General features: G+C 40.2%; 1 protein-coding gene across 2 annotated transcripts; it reads right to left on the reverse strand.

Moving 5' to 3' along the window:
* Nucleotides 1–260: 260 nt before the first annotated feature.
* Nucleotides 261–25,926, reverse strand: herc3 (HECT and RLD domain containing E3 ubiquitin protein ligase 3). Of its 2 annotated transcripts, XM_070856354.1 has the most exons (26): nt 25,883–25,898; nt 25,752–25,777; nt 23,870–24,218; nt 21,960–22,119; nt 21,455–21,531; nt 20,323–20,544; nt 19,681–19,772; nt 19,218–19,348; nt 18,234–18,385; nt 17,329–17,402; nt 16,572–16,696; nt 16,342–16,401; nt 14,017–14,128; nt 12,533–12,722; nt 11,186–11,349; nt 10,963–11,076; nt 10,445–10,468; nt 10,247–10,345; nt 9,939–10,109; nt 9,697–9,840; nt 8,557–8,723; nt 7,441–7,507; nt 7,076–7,158; nt 4,893–5,076; nt 2,807–2,909; nt 261–2,240 (listed from the first exon to the last, which is right to left on the reverse strand). In XM_070856354.1, exons 3-26 carry the CDS (start codon nt 24,087–24,089, stop codon nt 2,032–2,034), a joined length of 3,144 nt encoding a protein of 1,047 aa, XP_070712455.1. In that variant the 5' UTR covers nt 24,090–24,218; nt 25,752–25,777; nt 25,883–25,898; the 3' UTR covers nt 261–2,031. The 2 variants fall into 2 exon arrangements, with proteins under 2 accessions (XP_070712455.1, XP_070712454.1); XM_070856353.1 differs by lacking the exon at nt 25,752–25,777 and having other exon boundaries at nt 25,883–25,926.
* Between the last annotated feature and the right edge of the window lie 1,054 nt (nt 25,927–26,980).

The following is a 26,980-nucleotide window of genomic DNA, read 5'->3' on the forward strand; positions in this document are numbered from 1 at the left end:
TCAGCTGCTTTCTTCAGTTTCCTCTGCTTCATTGACGGCCTGATAGACGAGTAGAAGGGACTTAAAATCAGTCCTCAGTGTTGTAGGTAACCAAAGAAATGATGCTGAAACTGATCTCAGCATTTTTCAGCTTTAGTAAAACAAAGTCTCTCTCACACACACACACACACTGATAGAGGCCGCCATGCTGGTCTGGCCCTCCTGACTTAAACACTTTACTTTAGTAATAAAATGACGAAACACACGGGAGATGTGCTTTCACACTGTATAGTTTTATTTAAAAAGTTGGCCGGAACAGAGAGTTGTTGTGTAGATTTCAGACAAATATGCAAAAAATCACATTTTCTGTAGCACATTAAAAGGTGCAAAAAAGTCGAGGGCTGCACAAACCTTTGCATAGGACTAAACTCTGCGGGAGGAATCAGCTTTTCAGATTAACCGGACAGATACTGACTGGACGTGTATAAGGTGAGGACATGCAGTAAAGAGCGAAGCAAAGAGGATCAGGTGTCTCAGAGGGGCCCGTTAGGTTGGAGGCCTTTAGGAGAGGAGCCCGGAGTCGTCACTACATCACTGGGCTGTTTCAGGGTGTTATTGCTGAAAGGATGCGTCGGTGTGGCTCGTCAGTCAGCACACATCAAGTCATTTACTGTCTCAAGTCACTTATACACCACTGTCATGTATGAAATATATAAAAAAATATATGTATATATATGTATGTATATATATATATATATGCAAGACCATTTCACACACTTCACACCAATGCATGACCTAATTAAACATCATTTCAGATTAAGAGGTTTGACTGTAGGAATAAATACAGTATCAGGGTGAGTTTTGGAGTAAGTGACATGATAAATACAGTTTATCTGCATGTCTAGGGTTGCAGGTCGTCGGCCCACGCTGTTAAATATGCACTTAATGAGTCGTCCTGCCACAAATCACAATTTCATTACCTTAAAGTTGGAAACTAATTACAATTACGACGATTATATATTTCGTTTTTAAGTTCATTTTGGGACGTACATTTATTCTGGTTGACAGTTAGCTCGGCTCCGTTACACATGAAGCTACAGCGAGCGACTTCTCCTCCTCTAACTCTCCTTCACAAAGCTAATCAAGAATTTTCCCAAAATGCCAATAAAGTTTTTTTTTTTTGCTTGTTTGTTTTTTTTTTTTGCTTTCACTCAAAAACATGCACACAGACGATAACCACTAACACTTCAAAAGTCCGCTCTTCGTGTAGGTTTTGCTGTAGAAGGCAACACTGTTGAATGCAGGTTCAAGACAAAGTCAGCTGCTCTGTGATCCTCAGCTGGAAAAGTGATGAGCGATTGCAAATAATATTCACCGTTTTGTTTCATCCTGCCCGATACTCCTCCATTGTCCTCTATTCATTTCACAGAGGCAGAGAGGACATGCTGGTGTCCAGATTTAAAAGGGTCGGCGGGACGAGCGCTCCTCTCAAGGGTAGAGATTATATTCAAAGTGCTATTTACATACATATGTACACACCTGTATTTTGTCAAAAAAATAACCACTCTATTTAAATTAAAAGTAACAAAAAGCAGATATATTGTCTCAAGGTTACAACATAATTCTTCAAAGGTGAAAAATAGAGTTTAAGGAGTTGAATATAAAATACACAGCTGTGCAAAAGAAAGAAAGAAAAGAAAAGTAAAAAACAAATAAAACTGCACAAACACCCAAAGCGAGTTTCTCAACCTTCTCTGGTCTTTGATTTTAGGTCCCTAAATGTTTGTGATCCCGACTGTTATGTGGACGTCAGCCTTTAAAATATCTCCCCAATGGTCCTAAAAGGTTGAGAAACTTTGCCCAAAGCAATAAACACAATAACACTCTGCATTTTTCAAAGATAGACCTTTCGGATTCAAGATGCTTAACAATCTTGTCAGAGCGTACGAGGATGGTGACCTTCAGCCCCCCCACCCCGTTACGATCCTCTGACTCTGACATGGTGGCGTATTGCTGTTAAAGTGCATTAAAACTGCAGCAGATCTCCCCTCGTCAGACCAGGCTGAAGCCCTCGTACTGCTCCACGGCCTGCGTGAGGCGGCGGCGCAGGATCTCTTTGGTCTGGTAGCGGGGCATGTCGAGCAGGTTGTAGCAGGTGTGGGCCACCGGCAGGTAGTGCTCCTCCGCTGTGGTGGACTGGATGACGATGCGCAGGCTCTCCATGCCGTGGATGGGGATGCGGTCGCTGCCGGTCAGGAACACTGCAGGACGCAGGCATCATCAGTACAGTATATGAGACGCAATAAAGGATCTTATAAATATATTATCTCAAAGCTGAAAACAGGGACGTTTCTCTTATTCAGTGAAAAGCAGAAATTTTAGAGGACGGCGATGACATGAGACATGACATTATTATCATCATTATTATTGTATTAACATATTTATTTATTTTATTTATATTATTTTTTATTTATATATTTATTTTATATTTATTTATAAATATTGTAAGACTGTAAATCTATGCATTCTTGCAATGAAGTATACATATTCTTAAAAAAAGACTGAATTAGATCACATTTAAGCTCTGAAGGAACGAAGCTGTAGGTGTACGTATGGGTCTTTAATTCAGCTCGTACAACCATTTTCACAGCCTCATATTCTACAGACTTCATACAAAGGAGTTTATGCTCCCTGAGACCTCTCTTCCTCCTCCTCTGATGCTTCTCTTCTTCCTCACGCAGAAGCGCCCTCCGCGTCACTACAGTATCTATCAGACGAGAGCGTGAGAATTAAACTGTCGTGCGGGTCGAGGCAGTTCGGTGCTTACATAAGAACTGCTTCTTCTTTTCCAGGGGGAACTCGTGGAAAACCTCCCAGAACAATTGCACCGTTGGATGAGTGGCGGTGTATTCCCCTTTGTAAACAGCATTCTGCAAAGAGAGAGGACGTGGTGATGAAAAGCTTTCAGTGTTTTATCATTTACTAAACCATCTTACATCAATCAGTCAAACTAATTCCTCAGAGGCTTGCATGCATCTTCCCCACCTGCTGCCTAAAAACTGTAGACACATTTCTCTTCGGTTTTCTCATTGATGTGATGCTGTAATCTGACGACAGGGACTTCTTAATGTAACATCTTGTCGGTGACAACGGATGAAATGGCAAACTTGTTTATTTGATTCTGGCCCAATCAGCATCATCATCATCAGGTCATAAGTTTAAAGGTCCCATAGTTTAAAGGTCTTTTCAACATAAATATCTGCCCCCAGTGTGTCTAGAGACCCTCAAACTATGAGAAAAGACCACCCTTTCTCTTTTTCTCCCACTCCATTTCTCAGTAAATGTGTATGAAAACACTCTGTTTAGATTTGGCTCCCCTTATGATGTCATAAGGGGATCTGCTGATCATGTGACCTCCTCCAACCCTTGAGCAGGCTGATTGTTCCCGCCCACTGAAAACCTCCTGAGTCCATCTCGCTGTACGCCACTGTATTTTCCTCACTAATGCCAACTTCTTTCAACATGAAGATGTCAAATGCAAGCAAAGCAAACAGATGTTCAGAAAGAGGCTGAAAACAGCTGCAGCAGCCACGTCTGAAGGAGAAAAAGTATGTTTCTTAAACATTAAACCTCTTCTGGTAGGACCCTCTGGTTTGAACTTTAAAATGACCTTTAATTCGTCCTGCTCTAGAAAATGTTTAACACGCTAAAGTTGGATGGGAAACATTAGACCTGCTAAACATGCAGGTAGAACTGTGAGTGTGTTAGCTGTGCCTAAAGTTCGCAATTTTGTGGTGCTGTCTGAATGTATAGTGGTCTCAAAATATCCCATAATGCATCGTGAAAAGTAGTGTACAACCGATGGCCGCTAACTAAGCTCTATATACCGTCATGCAACAAACGTACGTCACACTGCAGAGAAAATGACCCAAGTAGTGTCCAAAAGTGTTTTTTTCATGTTTGCGGATGAGCACAACACAACCTTGGTCTTGGTATCTGATTTATTACAAGTCTGTCTATTTGGTAACCTCTAGGTTTTCTAATCTGTGCGGTGCTGCGATCTTGGCCTGGACATGTTTTTTTTTAGCCATGTTGGCAGCGTGTCTGCTCGATGGTAACGTCAGCCAGCCCACCACTTTGGTCCAAACTAAAACATCCCAGCAACTACTGGATGGATCACCATGACATAAAATAGCATAAAATCTCCATACTTTTTATCACACAGCAGGTCGACATTAGACTGTTTCATGTGCAAACGAATGTCATCCCCACCAGTCTCAGCCGTACTTTCTCTTTAGCGCTAACTGCCAAATGTTGGCTAGATGTCAACATTTGAAGCATTTTACCAGCTGACATCAGCATTTCGCTCAAAGTGCGGCTGTAACTACAGCCTCACGGGGCTTTCTGGGTTAAAAAAAAAAGTCATACACACCCTCAAAGGAAAAACTAAACCCTTTTTTAGTGTCCTGAATGAGCTGACAGGACAGAAAAAAAAACTGCAGCGGCTGAACAAACCGTCCTCATGAAAGTCTTTGAAAGTTATCATGTTATAATGACTTGTGTGTTATTGTTCACCACTGCTTTGGTGTAATAAACTCTTTTTTGGTCAGTTACACTGTGAGCACTGGGACAAACTTGCCAGATGTTGATGACGTTAAAGTCAAATTTCCAGCTCAGTCCGATGAAACGTGATCATCATCACTTCCACAGCTGTCAATTTGCAAACACTTGCGTCACTGAGGATTTAAGGATTTATACTTGGTCATTCCAATCAGGCTATGGGCTTTATATGTGTTCACAAAAATTGAAATAACCCAGCAGAGAGAGAGACGGATCCCAGAAATGTGTCCAGTAAGTCAGACACACCGTCACAACAAACGCCACACATGCAGCTTTTCAAACCACACACTGACCTTCTCCATCTCCTCCCAGTTGTAGTCGTTGTTGCCGACCACCATGGCCATCAGCTCAGAGGGCTGGAACAGCGCCAGGATCTCCCCCCCGCACACCTTCAGGAAGCCCGAGGAGAAGGCCGAGTACTGCTCGCTCACCGAGTCCGAGAACACGTAGCGCAAGTAGGCCTCCACAAACTCCTTCCTGAAACACACACACACACACACACACAGGTTACATAAACATCCAGATCATTAATTTGTTCTGAGCAGCAGCTGCATCCTCATAGATCAGTTTATAAGGAAATAATTCATTCAGATTTTAAGGTGCGACTGTAAACACTCTCTTCCTTCTCCATTGTGTCTGTATCTGTGTGTGTGTGTGTGTGTGTGTTTTCAGCTAACTAAAGGCTAGCAGGAGTTCATGAACAACCTCCTCATCCAGCCTGATTGGAGTTAGGTAGATTACATCGATGATCTCTTCGGTCCTGCTGTGCGTTCACCATTACAGATACATGAGGTGCAGCTACACATTGTTCATGCCCACTGAGGTTTATCTAAATCTAAAGTCTCTATCTAAAGTTTTGAGAAACTAAACTACAGGAAGATCTACGTGAATAAAACATGTACGAGTGTATGAATATAAATGTTCAATAAATATAAGCATCACACAGAAAATTTGAGCAGCATATATATCCCTGATATATAAACTGTACTGACAGGACTCCGCCTGTGTTTGTCCAATCCAATTTTTCTTAATTTGAACTTAATTGGATACAAATAAATATAATTGTCTTGTTTTTTGTGCAAACACCCACAGGGCATGCACACTTTTTTTTTACAAAATAACAAATAACAAAATATCTTATATATTATCATTATAAATATTATAAACTTAATATAATCATGTTTTCTCAACGAGATCAGGAGAGATCTAAGTGCATCAGTAGGAATAAGTGCAGAGAAAAGACGGCAGGCGCCATTAGAAAAAACAGGAACAGCCACACTCTTAAGAAGGTCAGAAGTTAAAAGTTTAAATGCCTCCAGTAGAATGAGTCATTTTCAGCTTAAAAGCCTTTTTATTTTAAATGTATTGTATTTATAAGGTGCAAAGTACTGATGGGTATTTGCCGATGGGGTATCAGGAATTAACTTATTAACTACTTTCTGGAAAACAAACTGCATAGTACGGATTCCTGCATGAACCAGGGGGTGTTGATTAATTGAGAAATTAAAAATAAAAACCCATCACAGCTTTTGAAAAATCCCACTCTTTCACCGCTCTCACAAATAAACCGGTCCTTAACTCACAGAAATGATGACTGCTGTTGTTTCACAAGTCACCACAACATCCTGTTAAAACGGGAAAAGCTTGAAAATAAGGAAGCAAGAGGCTCCAAAAATGTTATTTTACTGAGTTTAAAGAAGCAAATTAGGGCTGCGGGGCGGAAGAGAAAACTCACTTTTTAGTTTTGTTTAACAAGTAAGCACACATACGTACAGGCACATAGATATTTGTCTGACAAACACACTAAACCTTCGGTCTAAATCAACATCTCTCCTGCCGTGTGTCTGATGCGGATATTCTAAACCACAGCAACAACAGTTTTCTTTTTTATTTCTATTATTACAGCTTTATATCTGTGTGTTGAGGGGATTTTGCAGGAACAACTTGCCAGCCCGCCATCTGTTCAGCACCAGCAGCCAGACAAGCTGACACCGCCCGCCTGCCGCGTCGCTCTCTGTGGACTCCTCCACATAACACTGTAATCAGTGCCACTGACACAAGGACGAGCTGAAGAGAAACACGGTGGGGACGGTGGAGAAGAACACGCTGAATGCCACTTAAAACACCAAGTTCTTTGCTTTGTGTTTTCAACACAGATCGTGACCTTCGGTTGGAACAATGGGGCGCGAGCCGGCAGCTGTGTGGGCACATGATAATCTCAGTGCTGGAAAAAACTATATTAAAAAAAAAAAATAAAAAAAACCTCAGCGTCATCTGTTGATCTTTCAGAGAGAACAGAGTCTGGAGCATTAAAAATATTCATAAAACAATGTCATTCATCGACTAAGGGAAGAGCTGATGAATTAATCTAGAGAGAGATCTAATCTGCTGAAATTGTTGCTTAAAACCCTAAAACTATCCATCTATCTTTTTTTATTTCAAATATTTTTCTCTTTGATCTGTCGGGCTGCCTCACCTGTTGTTTTTGTCCACACTGATGCTCTCTCCTCCAGGGATGAGCTCCTTGACCTCTGTCATCCCATAGTTCTCCCTGGTGATCTGAACATGATGTGAACACAACAAATTAATCTTCAAATGGACTTTTGACTTTGCGGGAACGAAATGCGGACATTGTAGGGTGCGGAGGGTTTGCTTATGATTCAGTTAAAGGGATAGATTTAGTGACTTTACATACTTTTCTTATTGTCAACAAATCACTGGAGCGTATCAAGGGACAGACTATCACATTGCTTGTTTTGGTCTTTTCATCAATAAGAAAAAATCCAACCTTGTCCCTAAAGTTGGCACACACGAGGCTAACGGGTGAAAAGTTACACTTACGGCAAAGGTGAGAAGAAACGTCTCCTCCACATCACCTCCTTCATAGTCTAGAAGCTGTTGGAGACTCCTGCAGCAGAATAAACAGAAGGGATGGAAGGTCAGAGTCACCACCATTAAATATGCTCACATGTAGGACTAGCAGGAGTTCTAGTGCATTTCATATGCAAAACAGCTCCTCATAATGCGAAACAGAAGACTTTGTTGATGGCTGCAATAATACCTTTTTCATTTCAGAACTCTCTGCAACTCTGTGGGATCATGCTCTTGTTTTTTCTACCTTTCCAGACAGTTCATTGCATTCACCTTCATTCACCTGCCGTCCCAGATTTAAATCTGTCCCTGTTTGATTTTTAAAATGAAAACCAGGGATCAGCTGTGCCCGTCTTACAGCTGTGTGGATAAAACAGATATGGAGCACCCAAAATTGTCTGTTAGATTAAAGATGAAGTGGTGGCATATTAGCGAATAATACCATAGGAAATTACTCAGCGGGCGTGTTGTGTTGGTTTTCCTGCAAAGAACATGCAGGATATTTACCACCAAAGCACAGGAAGCTTGGAAAGAGCACAGAGGGCTGGCAAAGGAAATGCTAATTAGTGAAAGAGGATCGAATACCATTGCATTGTAGTTTGTAGTTTCCAGCTACTGGGCTGAGGTCATTCAGCAGCATAAGACAACACAAATGAACTGAATCTCAGACAATGTTCCAACATAAACTATGTCTTATCTCTCTCGTGTCTGTGTGAGGTATCAGAGTGCTGACTTTAGTCTGTCGGATTTTTTAAGACAGTCTAAATAAAAGTCTTTCCGGGGTTTAATCTCAAAATCAATAGTCGAGGAAAGGAAATGCGGACCCTTCCTGCTCTAAATTCAATGAAGAGGTATTCCCCAGCGGGAGCCTGTTTCCCTGCTCCTTCCTAATGAAAAAAACACTGGTTACATAAGCTAATGACACGCTGTTGGAGCTGCGAGGAGCAAAAATGTGTGTTTGAGCAGGATTTGGGACTGTTGCTTTACAATTTTGCACTATTTAGTTACACTTAAACGCAACGCATAGCAAGAATTTTTGTTTGAGCTTTAAAGGAATGAAAGGAGAAAAAGGAGAGGACTTGTCACCTGGCCTCGGTGGGAGAGAGCTCCTTGAAGTCGTCCAGTGTCGGTGACACATCAAGCAGCTTCTTGTAGAGAACCAGAGGGAAGTGGAGGTCCACCACTGTGGAGTTATAGATGGCCAGACCGCAGATGATGCCGATCAGGTGAAACCAGTTCTGCTCAACAAAACACTGGAAACACAAACACACAAACAAGAAAATCATTTTACTGATTCCTGTCTTAATACCTCTGAGAAAACAAAAGGTCACCGTGACTTCTCACACCCCACAAGCTAGAAAATGCTATTTTCAAGAAGTTTACACAATAAATAAGAGGCTTTATGAATTAGTTTGACCTTGCAAAAACAGACGGAGACCAAAGGGGTCATGTTTCATTGGCGGGTTACTGCTTGTTTGACTTGTGATTTGTTCCCTTACAGAGGTCAGTGTTTTGTAAACCTGAATGTCTCCACTGACACTTCACTGTCGTGTGTAAAGCCAGAAACAGCAGCTCTTCCTGGAAAATACAACTGCAGGTCCAACTGCACATTCTGAAGCTCCATTAGCTTAAAAAACGAAATTAGCACTCAAGCAAACAAAAGGACATTTTAGTTACTGAAATATAACCTCAAAACTCTAAAGCTCCTTTTAAGTACTATCTTTATCGGCGAGGAAATATCTGTTTGACTTTACATTACGTTTCAAGTTGGAGCTACTATGCTGGAGTGTTATTTAATCATAACAAAACACTAGTTACGAGTATAAATGCTCTATAAATAGTTTGAATGTATTACAAAGTTCATGTAATTAAATATTTAAATGTCAAGGCAGTGATGAACACTGTTATTCTTTATCACAAGATCATTTTTATAGTCTATGAATAACAACATAACTTTAAAACAATGTTATATCAAGTTATCACATGACTGAAATTAGGTCACATGATTACAGCTAAGCTATTTCCATGACGAGGTGAAAAGGCAGGAAGTGAGCCTTAAATTTGAGAGTAGACTCCAATTATACTATTTGTTAAGAAAAAGCCACATAAATCTACTATGTTTGTTTAATCATTATCATTTACTCGCAGTCAGTATGTTTAGGAACTGAAACAAATGAAAATGAGTAGTTTTTTTTTTAGCTTGTGAATACAGCGAGAGAGACTTACTTTGTCTGAGAACCACAGCAGGTTGGACTCTTTGTAATGTGTGAACATCCCATAAACAGGATCCATCAGCTCCTTTAACAGCAGCAGGAAGAACTCTTTAGTCACTCCGCCTGCGTCCACGGCCTCCTCTCCGTCAAAGATCACCTGGAGGAAGTAGACGAGGAGATCAAACACGTACAGAGGGACAGGAGTTTCTTTTATCAAAATTACAGAACTACGACCTTCAGAAGCGCAGCTCTCACCTTGAGCGGTTTCTTGAGATCCACATCAGAGTACATGGTGAGCTCCCGTAGGGTGTCGCTCACTAAATGGCTCCTGCGCACATGGAGCACCAAGTAAGGGTTCCTAGCGAGGTGGGGTTCCAGCGTGAGCAGCATAAAAACATTGTGTAGGTTTGCACCGCTTACTGCCATCTTGGTAGCGCAGGGTCACAGGATAAAAGTGGGACAAAGCAAGAAAAGAGGCAACAATGTTTTAGCACGTTAAATAAATCATGTGGTCTGACTGTATGTGAGCAGAAGAGAACTGCGCTCGCATTAACAGCAGGTACCTGCATTTGCAGTTCAGCGTCTGTTTGCAGCATGGTCGTCTTGGCTTGAGCGTTCAGTATGAACGGGTAGGCACATAGGTTCACTGAGGGAAAGTCACTCTGCAAGGCAAATAAGGAAATATACTTACTACACATATAACACTTCAAATAGATCTCATGCCAGTTAAGATGTTCAGGTTCAATCTTTAAATCAAATACCTGTGAGGGGGATGATCCCACTTTCTAGAGAACAGAATGAGAGAGAAAGTCAATAATTTATTAGTGTCAGTAATTTGTTAGAGGTCCCAAAACAAGCCAAACACCAAACCAAGCAAAAAGGAAAATAAAGACTAATAACTTTAGACTACAAGACTAAAAGATAGTTTCAGGAGGAGAATAAAAAAATCTCAGGAGCAAAATGTTAACAGTGAATGGATATTTTCAGGTAATTCCTGTACGTGACATGAATGTAATTAAACTGTATTGGGATTTAAAAACTCCCTCCAGTGTATGAGGAGCTAAAGGGGTTCGTCTGTGAACGCAGACGACACCCGTTGGATGGCAAGACCTAATAAACAGCAGCAGCCACACCCACAAGAAGAAAACAAATGTCACACTGTCCCTGCAGACACTGAGAATGACATGAGTTTGTGTGTGTGTGTGTGTGTGTGTGTGTATTTTCAGCAGATGTCAAGTAACAAGGAAGTGAAACATTGCCAGATAATGTCAGCACTCACAATCTCAGCTTTGCTCAGAAACCATTTGAGGTAGTCTTCCTGGATGTCCACCAGGCTGGTGATGTCAGGGATATAAAAGCGGTTGTACTCCACATGGTGGGCCTTTAAGTTTACCTGGTGACAAGGAGCAAACACCTGCCTCAACTTTAGAAAAAAAGAAAAAAAACACATTTCCTCCTCAGACCGCGCTTTAGAGGAGCAGTAGGTGTTTACGAGTGTTTACCTTGTGGAGCTTCTCCAGCAGCCTCAGTGTGGCAACAAAATAGTTCTCGTAGAAGACCGGTACGAGCAGCGTCTTCCCTCCCGTCAGCATAAACACAACGATGCTCTTGTACATGTCGACCATTCTGGTGAACACGCTGCCGTCCACGAAACACCACCAGTTATCTGCAGGGACAGAGAAAAAGGTCACTTACAGAGTGCACTAAAATACAGTTCAGAGGTACTTGTATTTTTCCTTTTTATTCTACTTTCCCCTAGTACTCCACTACATTGTGGAGGAAAATATTGTACACTGTCTATTGCATTTATCTGACAGATTTAGCTACTTTGCATATTCACATTATTAATACAAAATATGAATCCACCAATAAATCATTACTATAAACTGAGCTACTAAGCAATATATAAAGTAGTTAAAATTAGCCTCACCTGTACCAGTTGTAGCATTAAAGTGATGTATGATGTACACTTGGATGCATAATATATGAATCTGAAGTGGGCCGTTCTGCATAATGAGCAATTTTACTTTTGGTACCTCAAGTACATTTTGAATGCCTGACCTTATAACACAGTGTAGTATTTCTACACTGTGTTACTGCTTCATATGCTTCAGTAAAGGATGTGAATACTTCCTTCACCACTCACTAGAAAAAGTAAACTTATTTGTTTTTAGTTGTAAATATGTCTGTGTTCTAACATATTTATGTATGAACAGTTAGTTAGCATGTGGCGTCTGCACATGGGAAATAAACATGCTGTTTGTATTCTGTATTTGTAGTCTGTGCTGTCAGAGCATCAGCGCGCTGCAAACAAAGTTCTTGTCGGATGTTCGGACGGCATCTGAAACCCCCTCGCAGCAACGCCTTTCCAGCATCGGAATTAGCGGGTCTGCATCCCGCAGCTTTTCCAAAACCAAGAATCCAACATTAGGTGGCGATTGGCCCAGTGTGCGGAGACGAGACAGTAAGCGGGGTTTGAAAATCTCTCTCCAGCTCCATTTTGATTCTTCACACAATCTCTTTTCATGTATATCATCAAAAAGTGCAACATCATAAAGGGTCGCTTTGAGGAGTAACTGTCACAAAAGGTTATCTAAATTTATACGACACATTGTACCTGCCAGTACATCATCTGATTTGCTGCAGACCAGCTGTTACAGTATTTATTTACACATTTTCCTGTTTGGTGGTGTATCATTCCTCTGAATAGAAAGCTGAGCGCAGGTGGCGTGGATATGGATGAGGTCGTGACATGACTGGATGTTCTGTGGTATTGGCTGCCAGAGGCGGTTTCAAATGACGCGATCGGTGTTAATAAAGCTTATAGTGTGTGCATGCAAGTATGATACCCAATACTTTGCTGGGGTTGGCGTCTAGCCGCAGGATGGCCATTGCCAGGGGGATAGTGAGGCGGATGTAGTTCTTGGAGTCAAGCAGGGCCGGGTACTCAGACAAGATGAGGTAGATCCTCATGGCCTCGACATCCGGAGGGGAGCGCGGCAGCTGAGGAATCAACAGACTCTCAAAACTCTTGGTGGCCTAAACAGAGGGTCAGACGCAGAAACAGATTGTGTAAATTTCTACTTTCAATAAACACAAATCAAAGAGAGAATACCTGGAGAAAAGTATTTGAGATGTACTGCACTGTGATATGTTTGAGAGCTACAAGTATCAATAAATGAAGCAGAGAAATGTAAATGGATATTTTCAAATTCCAAAAATATCAGTTGCTAAATTTCGGGAGAGGCTTTTAGTGGTTTGGAATCTGGCCTCTGTCTCCACACAGATTATAATTCATGCTGCGTTGAGGTGCATGAACCCCAAACCTAACATTACTGAGCTAATGTTAGAGGTTATGACTCAGTCCTGCAGTTTGTGCCATGACTCCGCAGCAGAACTTGATGTACTTTCAAAACAAGACCCATATTCACATTTGGATGTTTTTGGGGTTTTTTTTAATAGCCACAAGCTAGAAAGCCAATGTTGTGTAACAATCCCAATATTTCTACTTTAACGTCCTCATTATGGTGAAAAAATCTACTTATACCTGCATTCATTGATTTTTTTTGGCCAGCAAGTTTAGCCACTTAAGTGCAGTAAACACATCTGGTGTTGTTGAACCTGTAGTTTGTGTCTAAACGCAGGATATTCACTCTCCATCAGCTCTTGAGGGAAATATTTTGCTCTTTAGCAGCTAAATGCAGCCACTATGTTCACCAGCTGGTCACTAACTTTGTCTGTCTGTCACGTGTGTTTTTCGTTGCTTATGAATTTTTCATTTGTAAGAGGAGCATTGTGGTATTTCTCCTCGATAACGTGACATAGTATTTTATGGCCGCAAGCAAAAAAACAATTACAAAACGCTGGCTCCAGAGGAACCCTGCCACCACTGCCCTTCTTATCAAAATAATAAACTCTGTTTGCTCAGTGGAGAAAAAGACTTTCACTCTCGGACTACAAAAGGAGAAGGGGGATAAATACTGGGAAATTGTTGTAACCAAATTTCACAATTTTACATGCATTATGAAATGTACCTTCTCTCTCTTTTCACTGTTTGTACTGTAACACACCAGACCTTATTTGCTCTGTATTCATACAAAAACTAGATTAAATTTAAAGTATCAAAATAATAAAGTGACACAGTCTTGCTATAACAGCACATTTTCACAGTAGTGAAAATTAAAGCTACATGAATATTCACAATTTTCTCTATTTTCACTTGAGGTCCGACAAGGAACCTGAGAAAAGAAAGAGTTGAAAAAAGTAGACACATTTTTTTTATTTTATAATTACTTTGTACGTGTGTAATTAGAAATACACAACTATTCAACACCTGTTCCAGAAGACAAGAGAAAGCCGGTTTGCTGAGCGTCTCAAAAAGCTTTCTGACAGAGTTGAGATCGATGCCTGGGATCTTTGGGTTGGTTTTGAAGTGGGTGTCATCGCTGAGAAAGTAAGAGCACACACACACAACACAAAGTATTATGATCGTATGATTATGTGTAGACTATCTTTGATGTCTCAGTGATCACACACAGGATAAAAATAGGTCACAGCTCAGATTCAGGGGCTTTGTGGTAAAGCCTCGATGTAAAGACACACGTTACTTTGGATTAAACACCAGTTTATTCCGACCCGTCATGAGGCAGGTCAGCTGCAGGTTCACTGAATGGTAAATACACACACACAGAGCCTGAGCAATGGTTAGGTGAACACACCGCCTGAAGGTATTTAAGCCAATCCCTAAGCAGATCTCCTGTTCAGCCTGGCAGTGAGTCCAAAGTGATAAACACGCCTGCACAAAGCCAACAAACCTCTCAGCATGAAGGACAGAAACTATTTACAGTGTAAGCCTTCACAATCGTACAGCGCCGGTTTTATTTAGTCATAACACAAATACATCAGATCTGATCTTGTGGAGACTGTTTGCCAAACAAAAAACACTGATGCAGACGTGAGTGAGCTGAGCACTGACCCACTTGAACTGGAAAACTCCCAAATGTTAAATGCATGCTGTAAAGTTTTAGATTTATTGATGTACTTATGACATTTGTTTCCTACACTTCCAGGAAAGTTATTGGCTACTATTCATTTTAATGTAGTATAAAAATCAATTAGCACATTAAACTTTAATGTAACTAACTATAAATCAGTTCACATGGACACACATGGATGTCTGGAAGAGTGGAAAGATCCAATCAAATGTCTAAAATGTAAAAAGTGTGGTTTCTTAAATGGTCAGCTGTAATGGAAAATAAAATTTGATTTGGAAATAGGCTAAAACAGGAAAAAGAATTGCGAGGGTCCTTTAAATTTCAAGTTAGCCTAACACTCAGGGATATGGATCTACAGGCCTGGAATGAAGAGGTACGTAGTCATCTTTAGTGTAATAGTGACATGAAAAACACATTAATAGTCTTAAGGACAGAGCAGATCTGTCTAAATCTAGCTGTATACCAAAAATATAAAAAAATTAACTATTGTTGATAAATTGCATTAAATACCAATAATTAGATTCAAGTAGTTATTCTTTATTCAATTGTATTTGTCCAGTGTTTTGTTTTCAGCTGCTGTCTAACAGGCGTAGATGTACACCTTCTTACAGAGTCAAAATTTTAAAAAATTTAATCGAATCAAGTCATATCTTATATTATGGTTGAGTAAATGTACAGTACTGGTTTCAAGTGACTCTTACTTCCTGGTGAGTACTTTATGTTGTACAGTATAAAGTTCTTTATTTTGTACAGTATTAGGTACTTTATGTTGTGTCCAGAGGTCTGTTTTCTGCCCTGATGGCCTCCACAGTTCATTCCCTGGACACGATAAGTATCTGCTGATGCGTCTGTAGCCTTCACACCTGCACACAGACTGATGGTCAGAGAAATCTGGAGTCCCGCAGACGTCACTGACCAAACAGATAGAATCTTTCCCAGCCCTGACGATCAGCACGTTTTGTTCGATAAGACGACATACGGTGGTGGTGTGTGGACCCTGTGACGTCCCAGCAGAATCCGTTCCCAGGAGTCTATCTTACATATGAGTGTGTGCATTCAGCCTCGCTTTCCCCTCAAGACAGCAGGTATTTGTTTAATCTACAGTGATGATGTGTGCGCCGTGCAGTCAGCACAGTAATGTACACAAGATCCACTGTGATAACAGCAATTAAATTTTCCATAACCAATGTGGGGCTGATAAGCGTGACATCACCTCTTTGTGTTCAACTCATACCTACAGTCCTAACTAGTACTTTTATTTTCCTAATGTCATTTTAAAGTTTCTCTAATCTTTCCTTTTTTGTGAAAAATTGAATATTTAAAGGGGAAATGTCTCTTAGATGGGACTGTTAACAACTCATAGACATTGGAAATGTGACTTTTCTGCTAATAATCCAATGATGTTGGGAACCACTGGTTTGATTTTAAAATCAAATTTTTGTATGTCTTGACTGTAGCAGTAAATGCACTGGAGTAAAAAGTGCAATATTTCCCACTAAAGCACAGTCAAGGAGAAGCATTAAGTAGCAGAAAATGGAAAAAAGGACATCTCAAACTGAAAAGTGCAAAAATTGCACTTAAGTGCAGTACTGGAGTTGAGTACTTGGTTACTTTCCACCACTGAAATTTCAACATTAACACACGTGAACATAGTGTTCACTTACCTTTGGTCCAAGAAACTGCCGTTCCAACAAGCCGTGGAGGAGAGTTGAATTATGATGTCACTGTGCACAAAAACATAAAACAGATCCTCGTGTACAGAAACAACAAATTAAATATTTATTTCACAAAACAAAGTCTTATCTGTGAAAATATGGCCAAGTAAAACCACATTTAATACTAAACAGCTACAAGATATACAGTTTACTGTTATGGTTATTATCATTTGACTTACTTTGTTACACTGGAATCTGTGTTGTACATCAACTTTAACCTCCATGAATTCAGTCTTTCGTAATTGATTGGGGAGAGGCTATTGCTGATATTAATCACTCTGAAGTCTTCTGGGGGGACAAAACTCTGCCAAGAGGAAGATAAACAGAGACAACGCAACAGCACTGTCACAAACATTTGGGCTTCAGTCTGGGTTGTGTCTCTTTCCTCTGTGAAGATAAATAAATCAGGCCATGCCTGAGGTCTAAATATTTTTTACTGCACAGGCTGAATGTGTGTTGTGTCTTTATCAGTGCACATTCCTGACAATTTGCTGTACATTTGTAGCAGAAAAGTGCTCCACATGCAGTAGCACTCCTATATAAGAACTGACAAAAGCTCAGACATTAACGCCACCCTGTGGTGAAACACTGAAACTAATAACTTAGAGAGTATCAACAAAAGAAATGTTATTTTGGGTGCATTTTTACACATTTTAAAATGTTTCGTTTTGTTTGACACTAAGGTTAGAGGGTGGGTAATAAACATTTAGTTCAGCTTCATCTGACACTTGATCTCCTCTTTAGGTGACACACTAGTTAAAATTCTAAACCATGTTCATGCTGCAAAAAATGTGGTATTTTGATGATTATTCTTTGAATGGAAACAAAAAAGGATAACTGCTTATAGTAAAGATCTGATGCAAATAAAACAATAATGATTATTCAGGCAGCGAACTTTAAAGAATGGATCACTAAAATACAAATCAAATCACACACCTGTTCATTAGAGTACAATAAGAAACTGTGGTCTCCTCCACAGATGATTTTAGTCACTGTATATTGTTTTGAACCTAATAAAGAAAGAGAAAGAGCACATGTTAGCTGGTCAACATTTAACAACAATTAATCAAACAGATACTTAGAAATGCTGTACGTCTTGCTTTGTTATTACACTGTAAAGTATTCCCAACTGCATCTGTATGAACTGAGCCTTTACCAATACACTGGGCCTCGAGTATACTGATGACACATAGTAAAGTAAAATAATTTACAGTCATCTTCTAACCTGAAAAATATTTTCCTGTAACTAAAGCTCACTGGATTATATTAACGGCAAACACTGTTATTTGTGTAGTAGCTTTGCCTCTTAGGTTTTACTGCAGCTTATTAAGCAGATTCAGTCTTTCATCCGTCATTATACCACATCAGCAAGGCCACACCAAACGTGACAGTTCAGTACTAAAAGAATCATCCGGCATCTGTCGAAAGCTGTTATTAGCTGACCACATAAATTTTAAGTAGTGCCTTTTAAGTCGAAGTCAGTGTCCCTTCAGTTGTCCCGTACTGTGACTGCGCGTTGGTCTTTAAAGTACCTTTATTTATATGGATGAATGCAAAGTGACAATTAAAGTTTCACCTATTTAGCTTGTCTTTCATGTCGCCAATAATAAATCTAATAAATAATAAATGCCAAAAAAAACATTTTTTTCTTTTGTCTTTTGTGCTTTTACTTCCTAGAAAATATGGAAAGCACGTCTAAACACATACTAAACACATACACACTACTCCTACAGAGGCATTAATGAATGGAAAATACTATATGCATTTTTTTTTTTAAAAGAGCTATTTAAGCCTCAATCATACTGTATATACAGTATAGTGAGCAGAAAGTCTTCTACTACCTGTTCTATGGATATTTCCAGTCAGGAAACTGGCCTTGACAGGACATGGGCCTCTGGCATCACCCATGAGTCCTGTGCCCAGCTGGCCGTGGCTGTTACAACCAAAGGTATACACAACACCAGAGGAGGGCACAAACGCCATCGTGTGGTGTCTGACAAAAAGAAACAGAAGCGAGATTTAGGATTTAAAGGGACAGAACCAGCCTCTTTGCATTGGCTTTATTAGTTAGGCATATGAATTTGAAGCTTAAAGGGAGACTTTGCCAAGTGTCATGCCAATCAGTAAATGTAAATGTGGTCCATTGAAGAAAGAAATATCTTAGTGTGTGTTATATTGACCAAGACAATGAAGTTCTGCTGCTGCAATCTGATGTACTTCCTGGTGACCAGCGCTGTCATTTGAGTCACTGGTAACCAGGAAGAACTACAGACTCTGTCAGCTCGGCTACTCAACCTGTTCTGCAGCAGAGGATTTCAGCGTGGGAGGTTTTTGTTGAGTTGCTTTTGTCATTTTTGAGATGCATGGCCGGTGGCCGATGCTAGCTCAGAGAGAGCGGAGTGGAGGGAATTGGGAAATTGGGACTCAGGAGCTCTCGTGCAATGCATCATCGTAAATGAGTGCCAACATTTAGCCTGCAGGGCACTTCCTGAGGTATTTATTGTTTCGATGGACCATATTTACTTTCAACAACGATTGGACATCCACATAAAAAGTGGCAAAGTTTTTCAACTTCAGAGTAGTTAGTGAAGGTGTTTCTAATATTCTGTCCCCCTCTTGCATTTAAATGAGGTGGACAACATACTAAAAATCCCCTTCAAATGAATGCAGTACCACCAGTAGCTGCTGTCTTGAAAATGATCATAAAGCTTACTTTCTGACACAATCTTAACAAAGATAATTGTATTGAGTTGCATCAGATTGTACAGGTGCACCAAATAAAATGATAAACAAACTTTCTGTGTGGGTTTAGAGCAGACTAGTACCTGCCACAGGTGATCTGGGACACCTCAGTGCCCATGAGCTCCAGCACTCTTCGTGGTAAAAGTTCATTATTTGTAGAGCCGTGACCCAGCTGACCCCACGAGCCATCACCAAATGTAAACAGGCCACCATCCTGCCAGAGAGACATTGTGGATTTTATTATTATTGTTGAGACAGAGATTTCTAGCTTGATAGTGCAGTTAGTCAAACTAAAATATTATTTTTTTTCCAGGATCACATTTAAAGCTCATGTGTCAGGTGGTGGATTAAGATTAGTTCCTCCAGCAGTCTGGCTGGAAAAAGATTTAGATTTTAACTATGCGAAAAAGGATATCTTAGCTGATATACATAACAAGTAGTGAGTCACCATACAGCAGGAATACTCTCATGACTAATCTACTAATTGTCCCACATCTGACCAAGCAGCGACTAAAAGCACTGGGGGGGGTGTATCAGTATTCGTACCTTTGTGAGGGCTGCTGTATGTTCATCTCCACAGCTGATGTAAACAACTTTCTGAGATCTCAAAAACTTGATGTGGCACGGGACGGCACGATCTGAGGAAGAAAGCATAAACAAGCAAGCAAGGTCACACTATCGTTCACTGCTACTAGTCTCATGTACATACAAGTGAGTGTGGAGACTCATAAGGGAACAAGGCTTCTGCATTTGAATCTAGTATTGCAGTGGGAATTTTTCTGTGACTTTACTTTTCTGTGGCTTTTTGTTAATAATGACTGGTTAAAAAATAAAAGCCCCTTCAAAAGCCACTTCAAAACAAAAAACCCACGTCCTCTTCAGAGGTAAAGCTGGTACAGCATTGTATGGTATGGTGTTATTGTTCCACAGAGACTTGTTCACTATTTCCATTAATTTGACACCAATTTCTTACGCCTGTTTTTATTTATTCCCCATATATGAACACTCCTATGAAAGATACACACTTCTGTATCCAATGTCAAACCAATTCAATAAGAGCAATGTGTAATGTTGAATGCGTATGATTTGCAAAAGCAGCCATACTGTATCATTATAAGTAAAAATAATACATTATTTATTGCTTTCAAACAGCAGCATCTGGCATCTTTCTATCCAGATGATTGTTACCTTGTTTATCATTGAGCCCCAGTTGCCCAGCTTTGTTCTTGCCCCAACCAAATACAGCTCCAGACAAGGAGAGAGCGAAGCTGTGGTCTCCCCCGGCGGTTATCTGTGCCAGAGGAATTCCTGCCAGAGACTTGAGGGGATGAGGGAACAGCTTGCTGGGCTCTCCTTTCCCCAGACCAAGCTGACCGCTGGTGTTCTGGCCCCACGTGAACAGCTGGCCATCTGACAGGGCAGAGACAGAGAGGCAAAACAGTTCATGATTATTGCCAGTGCAGGCAAGTAACCAACACTTATTTGTACTGTGGTACTATCTGAACCCTCTTTCTTATAGATCCCACCTCAGTCTAAACAGATTTCTACCATGACCTTGACCACTCCAGACTAACCAACCATGCACAAACATTTTTAACTTGATACCTGAACTTTTACCACCTAAAGGGTTTTATCAAAAAACCAAGAAGGTTTGTTTTTTGGCATATGTTTTAAATATCTTTTGCCAAAAAACAAACTGTCTCAGTTGTTGAGCCATGGGCCATTCAGTGGTGAAAAACATGCAACATCTTCAGTGTGATTCTGACTGGCAACAATCTCTCTCTGTTCATCACTATCAAATAAAAGGCAAGATGCAAAACAAATATTGCTAAAGAAATAAGTAATGGGACAGGTTGTCAGGCCAATTACAGTGCTTCTCATATAAAACACTTCTTTCTCAAAATACGAAGACAATGGCTGTGTGGTATGTGTCTGCTATGTGGTTCCCCATATTTATTTTCTGCCATTTTGTTATAGTGTCCATGGTGATAAAATAAGTGGTGATAAAAAGTAAAAATAATTTCATTATAAACAAATTTTAGCTTGTACAGTGTTCTTTGGGGGGCACGTTTGCTTGCCTGGCAGGTGTCTCAGCCTATCACACTCATCCTTGGTGATTGCCAAACAGTCGTCACAGTAAAAAATAAAATAAGTAAATAAGTAAAATAAATTAAGTAAATTAGAACACCCTTTGTCAGTCAAGATGAATTTGAGATGCACTCTGATGCAAAGTTTGAGTCAAACCTGGATTGGAAAGAGTTTGGACAGTAAACAGATACACAGTAAAACAGTGCTGGGACACTGACTGTGTCTTTCACACCTGTAGAAAGTGCAATGCAGTGCTGATTCCCACACATTACTTGAGAGATCCGGTGGTCACAAAGCCTTTTGACCAACCTAGGAAAAACAACAACAAAAACATTTGTTTATCAGGCCAAAAAAAAAAAAAATCAACATTATGACGATTTCTAATTGACGTTAAATGATGAGCAACACAGCTAAAGAAACAAACATTAGCTGTAAAAGGAAAGTACATAAAGGTTTCACTATTCTACTGCTGGAAATTCACTGCATCTGATTAGTTCAGTAAATAATATTATATTTCACATTCAAATTTCATGAGAAGAGATTCATTCATAGCATTAGTGTATTGGATGCAACTTATATCTGTCCTGTCGTCTCTTTTCATTGCTTGAGAGCCACACTACTCATCTGCAATGCTCATATCCAAACCTCCAATGTTTTCAAAGTCATTTTCTTGTAATTCTTTTTTCTCCTTGACAGGCAAAAAGCTTGAATTCCTCCAGAATGTGCTACTCAGTCACCTTGGGATCCGAACAGCCGCCTCTGCAGTCCCCAGGCCGAGCTGGCCCCCTTCACCTGCTCCCCAGGCAAACACTTGGCCCTGTTCATTCACCGCCATAGAGTGGCCCCGACCACACGACACCATTGTGATCGTCTGAGTGTCCAGAGCTCCTACTAGCTCTGTGGAGAGGTGCAAGAGCTCGTCAGACGACATAAGTTTCATGACAAAGCCATAGATTAAAGTATGTAGAGCCTGCAGGTGGCAGTGCTGTAAATACTCCCTTCACAAAAGTCAAATGCTCAATTTACTGAACTGAATTGTCATCTTCATTTCACTTCCATTACCATCTCATTTGGTACGCCTTTGCATGGCATTCATTTCACCCTCACAGACCCAACCCGTGTCAGGCATTTAGCATGGCTAATTTTATCTCATCTTTTGGGCTGCTCAGACCGAAAGTGATAGTGTGTATTGTATATAAGGTAACAACACCTTAGATTCAGAGATTTAGACAATAGGAACTACACAAATAGAGCCAAATAGAGCCATTTCAACTGCAGTTGAAGTTGCAAAAGTTGGCTTGTCTCCATGCAGTACTCTGTGTCACATTATAGAAAAATAGTCGGAAGCACATGCGGTACAGAAACTGTGCAGTTGGTGGAATAGGTTACAGTGTGGTTTCCTGCTATTGGATTGGTTTATCATAGCAGGTTACACTGGTAACATATGCTACAACAGTACAAATACACAGACAATCTGATACTGTGATTTCAATTGAGCTTACACTACAGTATGATTTCAAAACATTTAATCGGCAAGCTACAGTTTGTAGGTTTATCAAAAAGATATATTCAGGTGACTAAACATACTTGTTAAAGGCCTACTGACAAAAATAGTATCAAGTAAAATGAAGTGCTTATACAGAGTGTGTGACATCATCTATGCAGTTTCTATCCTACGCAGCAATCACAAATGTTTTTAAATATGCTAGAGCCCTCTGTTGAACAGGTCTATTCATACGCTCAAGGTGGTGTGATTTTTGCATGTATTCATTGTTGTTACAGGTTCACCCACATGCCTATACAAAGTGACACAAAATACACAAACTTTCACCCACTGACACCAACACAAACCTGCCCACTGTCTGCAGTCACTTCACCAGCTATGAGAGAGATTTAAATCCCGTGGAAATGGCTAAGTCGTGCTATCTAATGTTCCCAGTAGAACCCGCTCAGAAATGGAGGCACTTCCACAACAAAAAAAATCTGCACAGTTTGTTTTGCATGTAACCACATTTTATGTACAATACAATTCAGTAAAATCCATACGCTGTGATATGGAGTTTTGGTTGCTGCCACGTTTTTACTTATGCATAAAGAAAACACATGAGGGTGTAACTCTGTCAAAGCAAGGCCTCTGGCAGCTTCTACACCATATCACTTTTAGTTTAATATGTGTTTTCATTCATCAAGTACTTTTCAGGCTGTAAGATTGAAGCATTGATTAAGTTTTAGATTTGATTAAAAAAGGTTTAGAAATTCAGCCTAAATCTATCATTTCTGATACTAATGTTCATTGTTAGAAACAACCATGCTGGCGACTCTCTGAGGCTGAACTTATTACTTTGAGCAAAATGCTAACATCATCAGCTGACATGCTGATGCTTAGCAGGTAAAATGTTCACCATGTACACCATCTTAGTTCAGTGTGTTAGCATACTAACACTTGCTGAGTAGCCACTGCTGCTAGCATTACCAAGCACTCTACACTGGTAATAAGCATTAATTCAATTCACACAGTCAGCCTTTGTTATGTTAACCCGCATTCTCACATCTGTTTGGTAACTTTCCACAAACACCTACTGAAATCAGGGCTGCAGGGTGATGCAACAACCTGCAATGTGTAATGATTAACCAATGGTCAGCTTACCTGGTGTCCCTGTTTTTTCGTGGCCCAGCTGTCCACAGCTGTTAGAACCACATGTGTACACGCTACCATCACGTAGCAGGAACATTGTGTGTTGCCCTCCACAGGCCACCTCTTTCAGTCCCCTGCCGTTAAACACATGACAGTTCCTTGGCTCAAACATAGGGTTCCTCTCCACACCAATACCCAGCTGTCCATCCTTTGCATTTCCCCAGCACAGCATGATGGTGGCGGGAGGGGGGATGAGCACCGATCTGAAGAGGGAGAGAGAGCAGCAGCCAGATGGAAGAAGATGAAAAGTGTTCAGGCTTGAGAGCAGCCCCGTTTTCTCCTCTTAATGTAAATTCCAACCCTGGAAGAATCAAAAAACAGAGCAATTGAGTCATTTTTCTTCATTAGGAACACATACTGGTCATTGTGCTCCATGTGTGAGCCCCTGATGTTTTCAAGAATAAAATGAGAATAAGAAAAATAATTAAATAAGAATAGGTTTAGAGGTGTGCGTGGATGTGTGTGAGAATGATGTAAGAGGAACAGGCAGTGTGTTTAAATAAACCCTGTCGGTGTAATCCCGGCTTAAGCAGCTCCCAACAGCCCAATCCACATGCAGTACATGCATGTTACTGAGTTAGCCAAGGGTGATAATAAACAAAATGGGTGTAGAACTTAATAAGAACATTACAAACAACATAAATCTGGAGACAGAAAGACAAGGAGAGATAGAAGCAGCACAGAACTGGCCACCAAATAAATTCATACAGACGACGACCACGGCTTCAACTCAAACATCTTTTATGTTCGTTTGACCCTTGTTTGAAAAGGTGTTTGCTGTCTGTCTCCACTGTAGATAAGATTTGTGTGAACCAAAATATCATTCTTGTATGGACTACCTTCATTCAACTGCAGCTATGAGAAGCTAAAATGAATACAGCAAAATACAAAAGCTCTGCAATAAATCCTGCATTTATGAAAGTTATAATCAGAGATGAAACAAAGAGTTGAAAACAAACTGTTTTCTTGTTTCTTTATAAAAGCAAATTGAATATCTTTAAGTTTTACGCTATTAATCAGACAAAACCATCAATTTGAAGATATCAGCATGAGCACTGGGAAATTGCAATTTGTGGGCATTTGTCACCATTTCCTCACATTATTATTATTGGACTAATGCTTTATTAGTAATTTTCTTATTTATTTATTACTATTGAATTACAATATTTCTTATCATTTTATGTGTGTCTTTGTAAAGCACATTTTAATAATTGATTTAATAATTGCTACAAAATTACCATAATCATTAGTAGTAGTAGTAGCAGTGGTTTACTGTAATGTAATACAACAGCATAACAATCTACTGCCTTCAAAATGACCATTTAGGTCAATCGACACCTCTCTATTGTTCCTCTACAGTTTGAACAAAAACATTATAATTAACCAGAGGAAAGGTAAGATGTTGTATCTGACTTAATTATCTTTAACTGAATGCACCTACTAATCTGACAATTGGATGTACACTGAAAGTGAAAAAAAATCTTGCAAATATACTGTAACATACTGTTAAGTATGAATCCTGTTCAGCTCAGGTTAGTAGCTATCTGTGTTTATGTGTGAGCTCTGTATTTAAATGGCCCAGCCTCTTCATTATCTGTAGGGATAATGTATCTAAGGTTGCGTTAGCTTGCTGTTGAGGGAAAGTGAAGAGGAGTGGCCCGAGTCTGCGTTGTGTAGATATGATTAACAGTGTGCAGGCGTTGTTAAATATCTGCACTGACACCAGCTGGTTAAACAGTTCAGTTACGGAACCAAAACAAGCGGCTTGATGTCCAACACAAGCTGTTATAGTTAACAGTTATATGGGTTAGTTAACCTTAGCAAGCTAACTTACAGCATCGTTGGCTGTCAGTCTTACGGCTAAAAAACAGAGAAATCCACTAATTAACCGATGTCTAAATTGTCAGTGCAACGGTAGAGTAATATAACTAGCTACTTCACCCAAAATCATAACGATGTACTTACCTGAACGGATGCATCCTGCAATTGGGCGTCTGGTTTCGGTTCAGCTCAGGAAACAAACTAGGAAGTACCACAGCTGCGTCATCGAAGGAAAGGGAAGGGAAGCTGCGATTGGCCCGACAATACGGAAGTGCGGGTGTTACGACGCATTCCGTGACCTATCACATTCTGTGATTTCGGACAGACTGGGTCTATAGATCAGATCGGCACATCCGGGAACTTCAGCTTGCGACCCATCCTCTCCTTTTGAGGGAAACCAAAACAAACGACACTGGCCGCAGACTTTAATGTAAAACAGCAGTATCAAACAATACCAATAGAAAACCACCTGAATGAAATTACTTTGTATGTACTTGAAGACAAGTCAAGACAGGCAATATACATCCTCTCTGCTTGACCTAGAAATCGCAAGATACTCGGAAAAGATTGACTTCGACGCGTGTCCTACCGCGTTTTTACCTTGTAGAAACTCCAGGTTAGAAAATTACCAGTGATATTTTATCTTCCAGTCCTGCTCTACTAACAGTATGCTAGCTAGCATTAGTACTGTGATCTGACAGCAGACCTAGCTAACATTACTATAGCCTATAAATTAAGGTTATCTTATGTTAGCCCAGTCAGTGTAGCCTGAGCTCCAGCCAGTAGTTAACTATTTGTAGTCTATAAAGAATACGGGTCCGTCTACAAGCTATTTTTTAACAGGCTATGATTTCTATGCAATTAGTAGCAACCTTGATTCTGCAAAGAGAATGAGCACTCAGGCTCTCTGTCCTGCCCTTTTAAGAACAACTCTGATTGGCCGAAAGAAAGAAGCTCTCTGATTGGCCAAAACTAAGCTGCTCCCTGATTGGCTGATAATGAGGAGCTCTCTTATTAGCCAAAAGGAAGAACCACTCTGGTTGAAGAGAAGGGGCTCTCTGATTGGTTTAAAGTAAGGGTCTCTCTGATTGGCTGAAAGAAAGAAAGTTAAGGGCTTTCTGATTGGCTGAAAGAAAGAAGCTCTCAGATTGTGTCAAAGTAAGGGGTTTTCTGATGAATGAGAATGAGAATGAGGGGCTCTGTAATTGGCCGTTTTAGGAACATCAGGTGCTGCAGATAAGT

The sequence above is a fragment of the Pempheris klunzingeri genome, chromosome 3 (genome assembly GCF_042242105.1).
Source record: "Pempheris klunzingeri isolate RE-2024b chromosome 3, fPemKlu1.hap1, whole genome shotgun sequence".
Taxonomy (NCBI): Eukaryota; Metazoa; Chordata; class Actinopteri; order Acropomatiformes; family Pempheridae; genus Pempheris; species Pempheris klunzingeri.

Bases quoted from the DNA above. Each gene is read 5' to 3' on its own strand.
- herc3 (XM_070856353.1), bottom strand. From the start codon at position 24,089: ATGCTGTGCTGGGGAAATGCAAAGGATGGACAGCTGGGTATTGGTGTG. The intron at 16,402-16,571 runs GTAAGTCAAATG...TTTTGTGCACAG, and splicing joins ACAGATTCCAGTGTAACAAA to TGACATCATAATTCAACTCT. The intron at 8,724-9,696 runs GTAAGTCTCTCT...TTGTGTTTCCAG, and splicing joins TGCTGTGGTTCTCAGACAAA to TGTTTTGTTGAGCAGAACTG.